This window comes from Coregonus lavaretus (genome assembly GCF_964263955.1).
Source record: "Coregonus lavaretus genome assembly, chromosome: 15".
NCBI classification, from domain to species: Eukaryota; Metazoa; Chordata; class Actinopteri; order Salmoniformes; family Salmonidae; genus Coregonus; species Coregonus lavaretus.
This window is the reverse complement of record NC_140002.1, coordinates 37866099-37879532: the sequence shown is the minus strand read 5'-3', so window position 1 is coordinate 37879532 and position 13434 is coordinate 37866099. Positions and strand designations below refer to the sequence as shown.

At 43.3% G+C, this 13434-nt stretch overlaps 1 protein-coding gene across 1 annotated transcript in view; it reads left to right on the top strand.

Moving 5' to 3' along the window:
• LOC311142137 (gamma-aminobutyric acid receptor subunit alpha-3-like) overlaps positions 1-13434 on the top strand; it is a gene marked incomplete at both ends in the record, with an annotated part of 106242 nt that overhangs the window by 77477 nt on the left and 15331 nt on the right. Inside the window, 2 exons of the mRNA XM_084177727.1 lie at positions 8041-8184; positions 11060-11212. Coding sequence (XP_084033853.1) covers positions 8041-8184; positions 11060-11212 — 297 coding nt within the window. The remainder of the gene's footprint in view (positions 1-8040; positions 8185-11059; positions 11213-13434) is intronic.

The following is a 13434-nucleotide window of genomic DNA, read 5'->3' as shown; positions in this document are numbered from 1 at the left end:
CTCAAAACCTTTGACCACGACTGTACACTACCGTTCAAAAGTTTGGGGTCACTTAGAAATGTCCTTGTTTTCCAAAAGTTTGAATAGGAAATGTAGCAAAATGAATAGGGAATGTAGTCATTGACAAGGTTAGAAATAATGGTTTTTAATTGAAATAATAATTGTGTCCTTCAAACTTTGCTTTCGTCAAACTATCCTTCATTTGCAGCAATTACAGCCTTGCAGACCTTTGGCATTCTAGTTGTCATTTTGTTGAGGTAATCTGAAGAGATTTCACTCCATGCTTCCTGAAGCACCTCCCACAAGTTGAATTGGCTTGATGGGCACTTCTTATGTACCATACAGTCAAGCTGCTCCCACAACCGCTCAATAGGGTTGAGATCCGGTGACTGTGCTGGCCACTACATTATAGACAGAATACCAGCCGACTGCTTCTTCTCTAAATAGTTATTGCATAGTTTGGAGCTGTGCTTTGGGTCATTGTCCTGTTGTAGGAGGAAATTGGCTCCAATCAAGCGCCGTCCACAGGGTATGGCATGGCGTTGCAAAATTGAGTGATAACCTTCCTTCTTTAAGATCCCCTTTAACCTGTATAAATCTCCCAATTTACCACCACCAAAGCACCCCCAGACATCACATTGCCTCCACCATGCTTGACAGATGGCATCAAGCACTCCTCCAGCATCTTTGTGATCCGAACACCTCAAACTTTGATTCGTCTGTCCATAACACTTTTTTCCAATCTTCCTCTGTCCAGTGTCTGTGTTCATTTGCCCATCTTAATCTTTTCTTTTTATTGGCCAGTGTGAGATATGGCTTTTTCTTTTCAACTCTGCCTAGAAGGTCAGCATCCCGGAGTCACCTCTTCACTGTTGGCGTTGAGACTGGTGTTTTGCGGGTACTATTTAATGAAGCTGCCATTTGAGGACCTGTGAGGCATCTGTTTCTCAAACTAGACACTCTAATGTATTTGTCCTCTTGCTCAGTTGTGCACCGGGGCCTCCCACTCCTCTTTCTATTCTGGTTAGAGCCAGTTTGCGCTGTTCTGTGAAGGGAGTAGGACACAGCGTACAAGATCTTCAGTTTCTTGGCAATTTCTCGCATGGAATAGCCTTCATTTCTCAGAACAAGAATAGACTGATGAGTTTCAGAAGAAAGTTATTTGTTTCTGGCCATTTTGAGCCTGTAATCGAACCCACAATTGCTGATGCTCCGGATACTCAACTAGTCTCAAGAAGGCCAGTTTTATTGCTTCTTTAATCAGCACAACAGTTTTCAGCTGTGCTAACATAATTGAAAAAGGGTTTTCTAATGATCAATTAGCCTTTTGAAATGATAAACTTGGATTAGCAAACACAACGTGCCATTGGAACACAGGACTGATGGTTGCTGATAATGGGCCTCTGTTCGCCTATGTAGATATTCTATAAAAAATCAGCCGTTTCCAGCTACAATAGCCATTTACAACATTAACAATGTCTACACTGTATTTCTGATCAATTTGATGTTATTTTAATGGACAAAAAAATAGTTTTTCTTTCGAAAACAAGGACATTTCTAAGTGACCCCAAACTTTTGAACGGTAGTGTAGCTGAATAAAATAGAAAGAATATTTTCTCCAAACGATTTGAGGGAGTGCACACATGCGGCTATTCTGTGTTCAGCGGTTAACAAAGAAACAGGTCCTCCTATATGCTTAATTTAGAGTTTTTTTTTTTTTTTGAATCAGTTTTTAAAAGGTAACTAAGCTGTTTGCTTGAGTAATTGGAGATGTAAGGAGTTCCATGCCATCATGGCTCTGTATAATACTGTGCATTGCCTTGAATTAGTTTTGGACTTGGGGACTGTGAAGAGATCCCTGGTGACATGTCTTGTGGGGTATGTATGGGTGTCTGAGCTGAATGTTATTTGCTTATGTAGACAATCTGGAATTTTCAGCACAGTAATATATCTCATAACAACTAGAAGAGAAGCAGTTAATCTCTCGTCAACCCTCAACCAGGAAAGACTGGCAGACATGTTGTTGATGCTAGTTCTGTATGTGCAGTTAAGGGCAAGGATGCTGCTCTGTTTTGAGCCAGGTCTTTCTTTGCTGCACTTGACCATATTACCAGACAGTAATCAAGATGGTACAGGACCAGAGCCTGACATATAATTTATTTCCATTGGAAATGTCACAGCGATCACAAACATAATGTACAGTGAGGGGAAAAATGTATTTGATCCCCTGCTGATTTTGTACGTTTGCCCACTGACAAAGAAATGATCAGTCTATAATTTTAATGGTAGGTTTATTTGAACAGTGAGAGACAGAATAACAACAAAAAAATCCAGAAAAACGCATGTCAAAAATGTTATAAATTGATTTGCATTTTAATGAGGGAAATAAGGTATGTTATCTGTATAAAAGACACCTGTCCACAGAAGCAATCAATCAGATTCCAAACTCTCCACCATGGCCAAGACCAAAGAGCTCTCCAAGGATGTCAGGGACAAGACTGTAGACTTACACAAGGCTGGAATGGGCTACAAGACCATCGCCAAGCAGCTTGGTGAGAAGGTGACAACAGTTGGTGCGATTATTCGCAAATGGAAGAAACACAAAATAACTGTCAATCTCCCTCGGCCTGGGGCTCCATGCAAGATCTCACCTCGTGGATTTGCAATGATCATGAGAACAGTGAGGAATCGGCCCAGAACTACACGGGAGGATCTTGTCAATGATCTCAAGGCAGCTGGGACCATAGTCACCAAGAAAACAATTGGTAACACACTACGCCGTGAAGGACTGAAATCCTGCAGCGCCCGCAAGGTCCCCCTGCTCAAGAAAGCACATATACAGGCCCGTCTGAAGTTTGCCAATGAACATCTGAATGATTCAGAGGAGAACTGGGTGAAAGTGTTGTGGTCAGATGAGACCAAAATCTAACTCTTTGGCATCAACTCAACTCGCCGTGTTTGGAGGAGGAGGAATGCTGCCTATGACCCCAAGAACACCATCCCCACCGTCAAACATGGAGGTGGAAACATTATGCTTTGGGGGTGTTTTTCTGCTAAGGGGACAGGACAACTTCACCGCATCAAAGGGACGATGGATGGGGCCATGTACCCTCAAATCCTGGGTGAGAACATCCTTCCCTCAGCCAGGGCATTGAAAATGGGTCGTGGATGGGTATTCCAGCATGACAATGACCCAAAACACACGGCCAAGGCAACAAAGGAGTAGCTCAAGAAGAAGCACATTAAGGTCCTGGAGTGGCCTAGCCAGTCTCCAGACCTTAATCCCATAGAAAATCTGTGGAGGGAGCTGAAGGTTCGAGTTGCCAAACGTCAGCCTCAACCTTAATAAAGATCTGCAAAGAGGAGTGGAACAAAATCCCTCCTGAGATGTGTGCAAACCTGGTGGCCAACTACAAGAAACGTCTGACCTCTGTGATTGCCAACAAGGGTTTTGCCACCAAGTACTAAGTCATGTTTTGCAGAGGGGTCAAATACTTATTTCCCTCATTAAAATGCAAATCAATTTATAACATTTTTGAAATGCGTTTTTCTGGATTTTTTTGTTGTTATTCTGTCTCTCACTGTTCAAATAAACCTACCATGTGTGACACCAGATACTGACTGGTTTTCTGATCCACCCCCCTGCCTTACTTTTAAGGTATATGTGTCCAACAGATGCATATTTGTATTCCCAGTCATGTGAAATCCATAGACTAGGGCCTAATGAATTTATTTAAATTGACTTATTTCCTTATATGAACTGTAACTCAGTAAAATCTTTGAAATTGTTGCATGTTGCGTTTATATTTTTGTTCAGTATACAGTGAGGAATCCCCTGCTGGTTTTTTACGATTGCCCACTGACAAAGACATGATCAGTCTATAATTTTAATGGTAGGTTTATTTGAACAGTGAGAGACAGAATAACAACAACAAAAAATCCAGAAAAACGCATGTCAAAAATGTTATAAATTGATTTGCATTTTAATGAGGGAAATTACAGATTGTCTATGGGATTAAGGTCTGGAGACTGGCTAGGCCACTCCAGGACCTTAATGTGCTTCTTCTTGAGCTACTCCTTTGTTGCCTTGGCCGTGTGTTTTGGGTCATTGTCTTGCTGGAATACCCACCAGGATGTTCTCACCCAGGATTTGAGGGTACATGGCCCCATCCATCGTCCCTTTGACGCGGTGAAGTTGTCCTGTCCCCTTAGCAGAAAAACACCCCCAAAGCATAATGTTTCCACCTCCATGTTTGACGGTGGGGATGGTGTTCTTGGGGTCATAGGTAGCATTCCTCCTCCTCCAAACACGGCGAGTTGAGTTGATGCCAAAGAGTTTGATTTTGGTCTCATCTGACCACAACACTTTCACCCAGTTCTCCTCTGAATCATTCAGATGTTCATTGGCAAACTTCAGACGGGCATGTATATGTGCTTTCTTGAGCAGGGGGACCTTGCGGGCACTGCAGGATTTCAGTCCTTCACGGCGTAGTGTGTTACCAATTGTTTTCTTGGTGACTATGGTCCCAGCTGCCTTGAGATCATTGACAAGATCCTCCCGTGTAGTTCTGGGCTGATTCCTCACTGTTCTCATGATCATTGCAAATCCACGAGGTGAGATCTTGCATGGAGCCCCAGGCCGAGGGAGATTGACAGTTATTTTGTGTTTCTTCCATTTGCGAATAATCGCACCAACTGTTGTCACCTTCTCACCAAGCTGCTTGGCGATGGTCTTGTAGCCCATTCCAGCCTTGTGTAAGTCTACAGTCTTGTCCCTGACATCCTTGGAGAGCTCTTTGGTCTTGGCCATGGTGGAGAGTTTGGAATCTGATTGATTGATTGCTTCTGTGGACAGGTGTCTTTTATACAGGTAACATACCTTATTTCCCTCATTAAAATGCAAATCAATTTATAAAATTTTTGACATGCGTTTTTCTAGATTTTTTTGTTGTTATTCTGTCTCTCACTGTTCAAATAAACCTACCATTAAAATTATAGACTGATCATGTCTTTGTCAGTGGGCAAACGTACAAAATCAGCAGGGGATCAAACACCTTTTTTCCCTCACTGTATACTGAACAAAAATATAAACGCAACATGCAACAATTTCAAAGATTTTACTGAGTTACAGTTCATATAAGGAAATAAGTCAATTTAAATAAATTCATTAGGCCCTAGTCTATGGATTTCACATGACTGGGAATACAGATATGCATCTGTTGGACACCGATACCTTAAAAGTAAGGCAGTGGGGTGGATCAGAAAACCAGTCAGTATCTGGTGTGACACCATTTGCCTCATGCAGCGCGACACATCTCCTTCGCATGGAGTTGATCAGGCTGTTGATTGTGTCCTGTTGAATGTTGTCCCACTCCTTTTCAATGGCTGTGCAAAGTTGCTGGATATTGGCGGGAACTGGAACACGCTGTCATACACGTCGATCCAGAGCATCCCAAACATGCTAAATGGGTGACATGTCTGATGAGTATGCAGGCCATGGAAGATCTGTGACATTTTCAGCTTCCAGGAATTGTGTACAGATCCTTGCGACATGGGACCGTGCATTATCATGCTGAATCATGAGGTGATGGCGGCGGATGAATGGCACGACAATGGGCCTCAGGATCTCATCATAGTATCTCTGTGCATTTAAATTGCCATCGATAAAATGCAATTGTGTTCGTTGTCCGTAGCTTATGCCTGCCCATACCATAACCCCACCGCCACTGTGGGGCACTCTGTTCACAACGTTGACATCAGCAAACCGCTCGCCCACACGACGCCATACACGTGGTCTGTGGTTGGACATACTGCCAAATTCTCCAAAACGACGTTGGAGGCAGCTTATGGTAGAGAAATGAACATTCAATTCTCTGGCAACAGCTCTGGTGGACATTCCTGCAGTCAGCATGCCAATTGCACGCTCCCTCAACTTGAGACATCTGTCGCATTGTGTTGTGTGACAAAACTGCACATTTTAGAGTGGCCATTTATTATCCCAGCACAAGGTGCACCTGTGTAATGATCATATGGTTTAGTCAGCTAATTGATATGCCACACCTGTCAGGTGGATGGATTATCTTGGCAAAGGAGAAATGCTCACTAACAGGGATTTAAACACATTTGTGCACAACATTTTAGAGAAATAAGCTTTTTGTGTGTATGGAACATTTCTGGGATCTTTTATTTCAGCTCATGAAACATGGGACCAACACTTTACATGTTGTGTTTATATTTCTGTTCAGTTTACATGCCTTTTATTCTCCCTCCCTACGAGCTCTGTACCTCTCATGTTTTCACATTCTGAACATCAGCTAAAGAGACCCCGGGTTTGTTGTGTCAGTCCAGATAAAAAACGAATTTGGCTGAAGATATATGATGCTACATTGTGCATAAAGCGGATCTCAGAGCCAGACAGGTTGCTATGCAGATGTAACTACAACATTTACATGCAGTTTTGCTCGTTTCAATTTCTATAGTTTCCTATCATGGTGTCAATAATATGCACCGCCCTAGTCATGTTGTTTCCTTTAGGATTTTATTGAGCAGCAATATTTAGGTCTGCTGCATTATCCTTACAACTGATTATGGAGACTTGTATTCTTGACATTATGCAGCCATGAATGTCAGGGTTGAGTGTAGTGGGAACGTGGAATCACACGCAGGACACAGAGATTCAAAAATCAGATGTCTTTAGTGAAGTCCGTAGTACACGCCAAACACGGCAACAGGCCACAGGCGAACAAACGCACACTAGACTGTCCAAAGTAAGGACGCACAACGTGCAGGACTCTCTTAAACAACACGAAATAAAGAGAGCACAAAACAGAGGACCAAACAACAACACGTGACAATAGAACAATTACACACAACACCTGACCAAACACAAGAGAACTAAATAAGGTGCCTAATGAACACTAACAATCAACAGGTGTAACAAACAGACAAAACCAATCAAACATGAAACATCGAACGGTGGCAGCTAGTACTCCGGAGACGACGACCGCCGAAGGCTGCCCGAACAAGGAGAAGGAGCCGCCTCGGCCGAAACCGTGACAATGAAATTCTGCATGTACTGTGCATCCAGAGAGAATTGACATCCTCTCTCTCTCTCTCCTACTTTCTGAATTGACTTGAATATGAGTGTAGTGAAATATTTCAAAGCCTTGAATAGCAGGCTGGGCTCTTTATTGTGCAGTGAAAGTGTTTGACATAGTTGTCCTTCGCTGCTGAGCGGAGCTGGGAATCTGACCACACTGAGTAGCTCCTTTACAAACAGATGGAGCCATAGAACACACACATGAGGACAGAATAATACCTTTCATTACTAATTACAATTGTAATTGATGAAGGCACATTAAAGTAGATGAATTAACTATTTTAGTTAATGGTCTCCCATGAGAATAAAACTATAACTTCTCTGTGGCTATCAATATTTAATTAGCAAACCTCAGGCTGATGTGTGAATGACATTCTTGGGCTCAGCTGGGGGTCTCTTCTTCTACTGTAATGTTTGTGTGTGTGTGTGTGTTTCTTTAATGCTTTTTAAGCTCCTTGTCCTAAGTTTGACCTTGTGGATTTTAAGGCCTATTTATGACATTATTCTTTGTACCTTGAGTTCAAGATGCCACATTTATAAACTAATCAAAACACCGCCTGCTTTTATTAAACTCTCATTCAATTATACTTCATTGATATGCATTTATTCAGATCAATGCCCCTCCTTCTTATAACCTTTGTTTGTTGCCATCATCCGAATCAGCCAATGGTAGCACTGCTGAATTATGGAAAAGAGTGCCTGGTGTTATTCACTCAATGGAAACTGCCATTTAGTACTCTCATTCTTTGTCTCTGCCTCTACCTGTGTGTGTGTCCATCTGCACCCCCTTCCCCTCCCTACTCTCTCTCTCTCTCTCTCTCTCTCTCTCTCTCTCTCTCTCTCTCTCTCTCTCTCTCTCTCTCTCTCTCTCTCTCTCTCTCTCTCTCTCTCTCTCTCTCTCTCTCTCTCTCTCTCTCTCTCTCTCTCTCTCTGTCTCTCAGATGCGTATACCAACAATGAGGTTGTCTATATCTGGACCAAAGAAGATGAGGAATCTGTAGTCGTAGCAAAGGATGGTTCAAGGCTAAACCAGTATGACCTACTGGGCCACGATATTGGGAAAGAATCCATGAGTTCCAGCACAGGTACCCATACAACCTATCTGCCACTTTCATAGTAAAATGCAGTTCCAGCACAGGTTCTATTATGCCATATGATCAAGGCATTAACACTGAGACAACATCAGAACAAAGGTTATAACTAATGCAACATCTGCTTTGAATTTCTCAAGAAGTCTTTCTTTTCAGCTCCTGAAAGACAATTTGGATGAATTCATTTCTCTGCCTTTTCCATTGTCTTTTGTACACCGTTGGCATATACTTACAGATTCCATTTGTGTCTTTTTGTTAAGTCATTTATCTGAGCTGCTCTGCAAGTGGCTGCCTCATCGATTGGTCTCTGCTAGTGTTATTGGGGTCAGTGCGGTCTCACCACTGAAAGGAAGACTTGCTGAGTTTGGGGGAAGGAGGTGCCCACTGATCACTGAATGCAGTGGCTTTCTTATAGGCTGGTGGAGAGAGACTGACATTTACATTTTAGTCATTTAGCAGACTCTTATCCAGAGCGACTTACAGTTAGTGAGTGCATACATTTTTTCATACTGGCCCCCTGTGGGAATCGAACCCACAACCCTGGCATTGCAAGCGCCATGCTCTACCAACTGAGCTACACAGGGCAAACTCTCCTGTTATCCAACACTCCGTCTGTGAACAAAATGGAATATGTGAAAATTCAGGGTAGATGAAGAAGACTGATCTTTTACATGGTATTTAACCAGGCACCCTGGTTTCAGACTGAAACACACATTGATCTGCACAGTTTTAGCAAGTATTTTAAATGGTAGCCAAGAGCGAAAATGTTCAACTTGTTCAGCAGTAAGATAACTATTCCGCAGTAGTAGAAAGATAAGGAGCCTTGGAGCAGGAGGGAGAACTACTTTTCCTCTGATTGAGCTCTGGTCTGGAGTCCATTTGAATTGGCACTAAATTATAGGAAATTCTGTCAGCCAGCACTGTTGATCAGCCATTCATTTGATCTTAAATTCTGATTGCCATAGCTGCTGCAAAATCCCTTTATCTACAACACCCACAATTTGTACAGTTTTGTCTTTCTCCTCTTAGGGGAGTGTCAACCTGTTTTTACCAGGCATAGACAGCTATTCAAATCAGGGAAGTCATTTAAGTGGCCTGCTCTCCAAAAGGCAGGTCCCTGTGAGAGACAGATAGTGTCAAACCTCTATTTAGTCACTGTGATGCATTAGGGCCCTTTGTTTTACTACTGTCAATGTCTGTCTGGTTTCATGGCTGCAGTGATAGAGGCAGGCAGGGTGAGGTAAATAGGGACTGAGGAGGGTTGTACCCTGTACACAGCTCCTATAGAGTAAGTTGTGGTAGAACAGTCCTTTGTGTACATTCACTGTGACACCACAGAGACGCCTCATACTGACTCACATTACTGACACATCACTGACTCACATTACTGACTCACATCACTGCCCTCAACAACTGAATGTGAGATCAATCTGAGAGACCACAATGAATCTTATACCACAGGGTTTTCTCAGTATTTGCTGTACATACTGGACATACAGGCTTGAGGATAGGGAATATTGGTTGTTTTAGCACTTTTTAATTTTCCTGTTTATGTCGAACATAGTGTCCTTTCCTCACATCTACTCAGCATGTAGGAGTGTGTCTGTCATCCAGGAGTGTGTATGTCATCCAGGAGTGTGTCTGTCATCCAGGAAAGGTTCTCAGCACATTGGTGGCTGTGGATCAAGGCAATGTTTTTAAAACACAGTAGTCGTGAGATGACCCGGGGCCCCGTGTAGCTCAGTTGGTAGAGCATGGCGTTTGCAACGCCAGGGTTGTGGGTCCGTTCCCTACGGGGGGCCAGTATGAAAATGTATGCACTCACTAACTGTAAGTCGCTCTGGATAAGAGCGTCTGCTAAATGACTAAAATGTAAATGACATATTCTAATAGCCTGTCATACTGTATCACATATTTCTCTTCCTAAGGAGCTGAACCCACACAGGTACAGTAGGTGTGCTACTCTCAGCCCTTTCATACACACACTAGCTCTTTTTGACGGCGTATTACTGCTGCCAAGGTCAACAGGTCTAATCCGGACCAACAGTGGCGGGAAAACCAATCTTTGCCTTTAACAACCTAGTCTCGCATAGCCATACCTCAAAAATCACGTCGTTCAGTTGGAGGTCTGGAGAATTTTGTATTAGCCAAAATGGTTTGAATGGTATGCTGGCTCCCAGCGTCAAGATTTTGATTGGATGTTGCATTTCAAGAACCCTCCCCCCACATGGCCGTTGGTGCTGCGTGTTATGTTCATAAATGTTTTCAGACCGGGTAAGATACATTTTGCAGAGAGTTGTTACCTATGCTAGTTTGTAACGTTCCAGAAAATGGCAGAATACCTGGAGGAAAACTGAATTCTGTTTTTCCAGAAGTGTGCTCTATACACAAAATCGGCATACATTGACATATTTTGATGAGGTTCCCACCCCTATTTTGCTATTTTTTTACCATAGACTTCCCCAGGCTTCACGTTTAGGGAAGCCTGGTTTTTGACGAGGCTATTAACAACCTGACACTGTGGTACACAAGCAATCAGTTAACGTCTACTCTCACAAACAGACACTCGGCTTCCCACAGGATCCCAGTGCTGTGCTAGCATGCAAGCCACTGTATTAAAATGTTCCCAGTGCTGTGCTAGCATGAAAGCCACTGTATTAAAATGTTCCCAGTGCTGTGCTAGCATGCATGCCACTGTATTTACTTTCATAAATATGGTTCTGAATATTTCAGCAGGGTGCTTGTGTTTATCTGGACTGAACATGAGCTGTATTAATAATTCATGTCCTCTGCATTTCTCTCTCTCTCTGTCTCTCCCTCTCTCTCTCTGTCTCTCCCTCTCTTCCCCCCCCCCCCCCCCCCCCTTCAGGAGAATATGTAGTGATGACAACGTATTTCCATTTGAAAAGGAAAATTGGCTATTTTGTGATTCAAACCTACCTCCCGTGCATCATGACTGTCATCCTGTCTCAGGTCTCCTTCTGGCTAAACAGAGAGTCAGTTCCCGCCCGCACTGTATTCGGTGAGTGTCTTCCCCTATCTCCTTAACCGTATTCGTTGAGTGACTTCCCCTATCTCCTTAACCCCGAAATGCACTTAACGAGTAACTGAACCATTCCGACAGTTTGGAGTGCTGTTGTTTAAATTATGAAGCTACATCAAAACAAGTGTTCAGCAGTGGCAGCTTACGCATTTGTGGAGCTGCTTTTGTTCACATCATCAGATACATTCAGTAAGTGCCAGGGGAGGGTATAAAAAGTTCCTCTTTGAGAAGTTGTGGTTCACACAGGGAAGTGTAAAAAGCAGCTTGGTGCCCATGTTGGCTCTGTTGGGTCTTGGACAGTGATTCATTTGGGTTTAAAACTGTTCTTGGATCACAGGATTGACCTGTAATTACCTTGGCCACTGCAAAACCACCTAATTAATTACAGATTAGCGCCAGCAAACTTGGAAAGGAATTAAGTTGAAGAAAGTGAGGCCGTTCACCTCCGGGGACGGAGTGATAAAAGGAAGTGTTGCAGTTGCATCTCTCGCGTCGGGATATTGAACGTGCCTTGCAGAAAGTTTAAGCCGGCCAAGTTTTAAGACATTATTGCTTATTGAGCTCTTGCTAACTTTGGCAAGGTGTCTGGCTTTGTCAACACTTTTTGTGGGGCAGACATATCAGGTGCAAAGCACAGCTGATCCTGCAAAATCGCTATGGAGACTTAGGAAGGGTGCGATCCTGCTTCCTCTGTGATTGAGCAGAATGAAACATGAGCTCTGCCAATTTGAGTTGGTAGACTAGAAAGGAATGGCAGCCCATTCAGGCTTAGGGGAAATGATAGTAACAGAAAAGTTGTGTTCAGCCCTCCAAAGCAATGTCGAGGTAAATAATGAAAACGGTCAAACCTCCAGTTGGAGAAAACATTTCCTAATCTATGCCTAAAACGTTCAAATGGCAGCTGAAACTCAAGAAACACCAAGAAAATGAAGTATTGTATGGTCTCCTGACATATACAGTATTATTGTAGGCTGGTAGTATAACACTTTGCCTTCAAATTGTGCAGAAGAATTGGCAAAGACATATGCAACTTTAACGCACAGACACACACAAACATCAGTCACTAACACACCTAGAAATGTATCTGTGTGTAAATCATACAGCTTAGATATTTGACAGGTTTCACCATAGCTGATCTGGTGCATGACACCTGGCCACTAGCTCTTCATACTGTAACTAACAGTTCTGGAAGCATGACTAATTGGAGAAATGGAGTCATTGAAAAACATGAATCTCATCTCACTACCTAGTGCCTCTCATGTAAAGAGGTCAGCCAGCATATGTTTATTCGAATCAGTTTACCCCACATTCCAAGATAAGAGCGTGCGGCACATTATTCCCCCTCCTCTCTCCTCGTTCATGGAGACCCACCGCTTCACCTCTCAGCCTGCCATGAGGGCTGTGTCAAGGCAACACAAAGTGCCTCCCCCAGAAGCAAGAGCAGGCCTCTGTTTGGCAGCTAATTAGTGTTTCAGAGCAGAGTAGGGCAGGGCATGCAGCAGGGCATGCAGTGGAGCACAGTGGAGAAATACACTGGCTAGCCACTATGATTTGGTTTGATTTGCGTTGCAAGAAAAGAAGAGGACTTCACATTCTTACAGCCATGTGGAAATTATATGGTATATTTCTCTGGCACAGTCCCCTCGGCCACATATGGATTCTCCATTCTCAAAGTCCCATCTTCCTCTCATGAAGGAGGGGCCATCACCTCAGCTCTATGACTGACTGACTTGTTAAACAAAGGCCTTTCATTGCCAAGAAAAGTCACAGTAAGAAGCTGTTGTTCTTGAAAGGGTTGACAGACTATCTTCTCATGTGTTTTCTAATGGAGGTTCAGTTGAAACAAGGCCAAGGCCATTGGGAACCATTCAGCAAACACTGCAGTATGTGTCTGCTGCGACGTTAAGTTTACGCGCTAAAGAAGTGTTTGTTGTCTACTCAGAATGAGTCTCACTTGTAATGGAGGTGCACAAAGGCACAAAATTGTTTAAGGACAGGTGTGGAGTTAATGAAAGTGAGAATGGCCTCAGGGCAGAGGACTGATGGAGCGTCCAGGTAAACAGGTGTCCTGCTGGTAGCTGGGAGGAGGTTTCAGATTGAGACTACCCTCCCTGACTGGACAGTCACTTCAACTGCTATTCACAACCAGCCCCTGATAACCTCCTGCTCTCTGAGCCATCCACAGAGCTTTAAAACTGTCT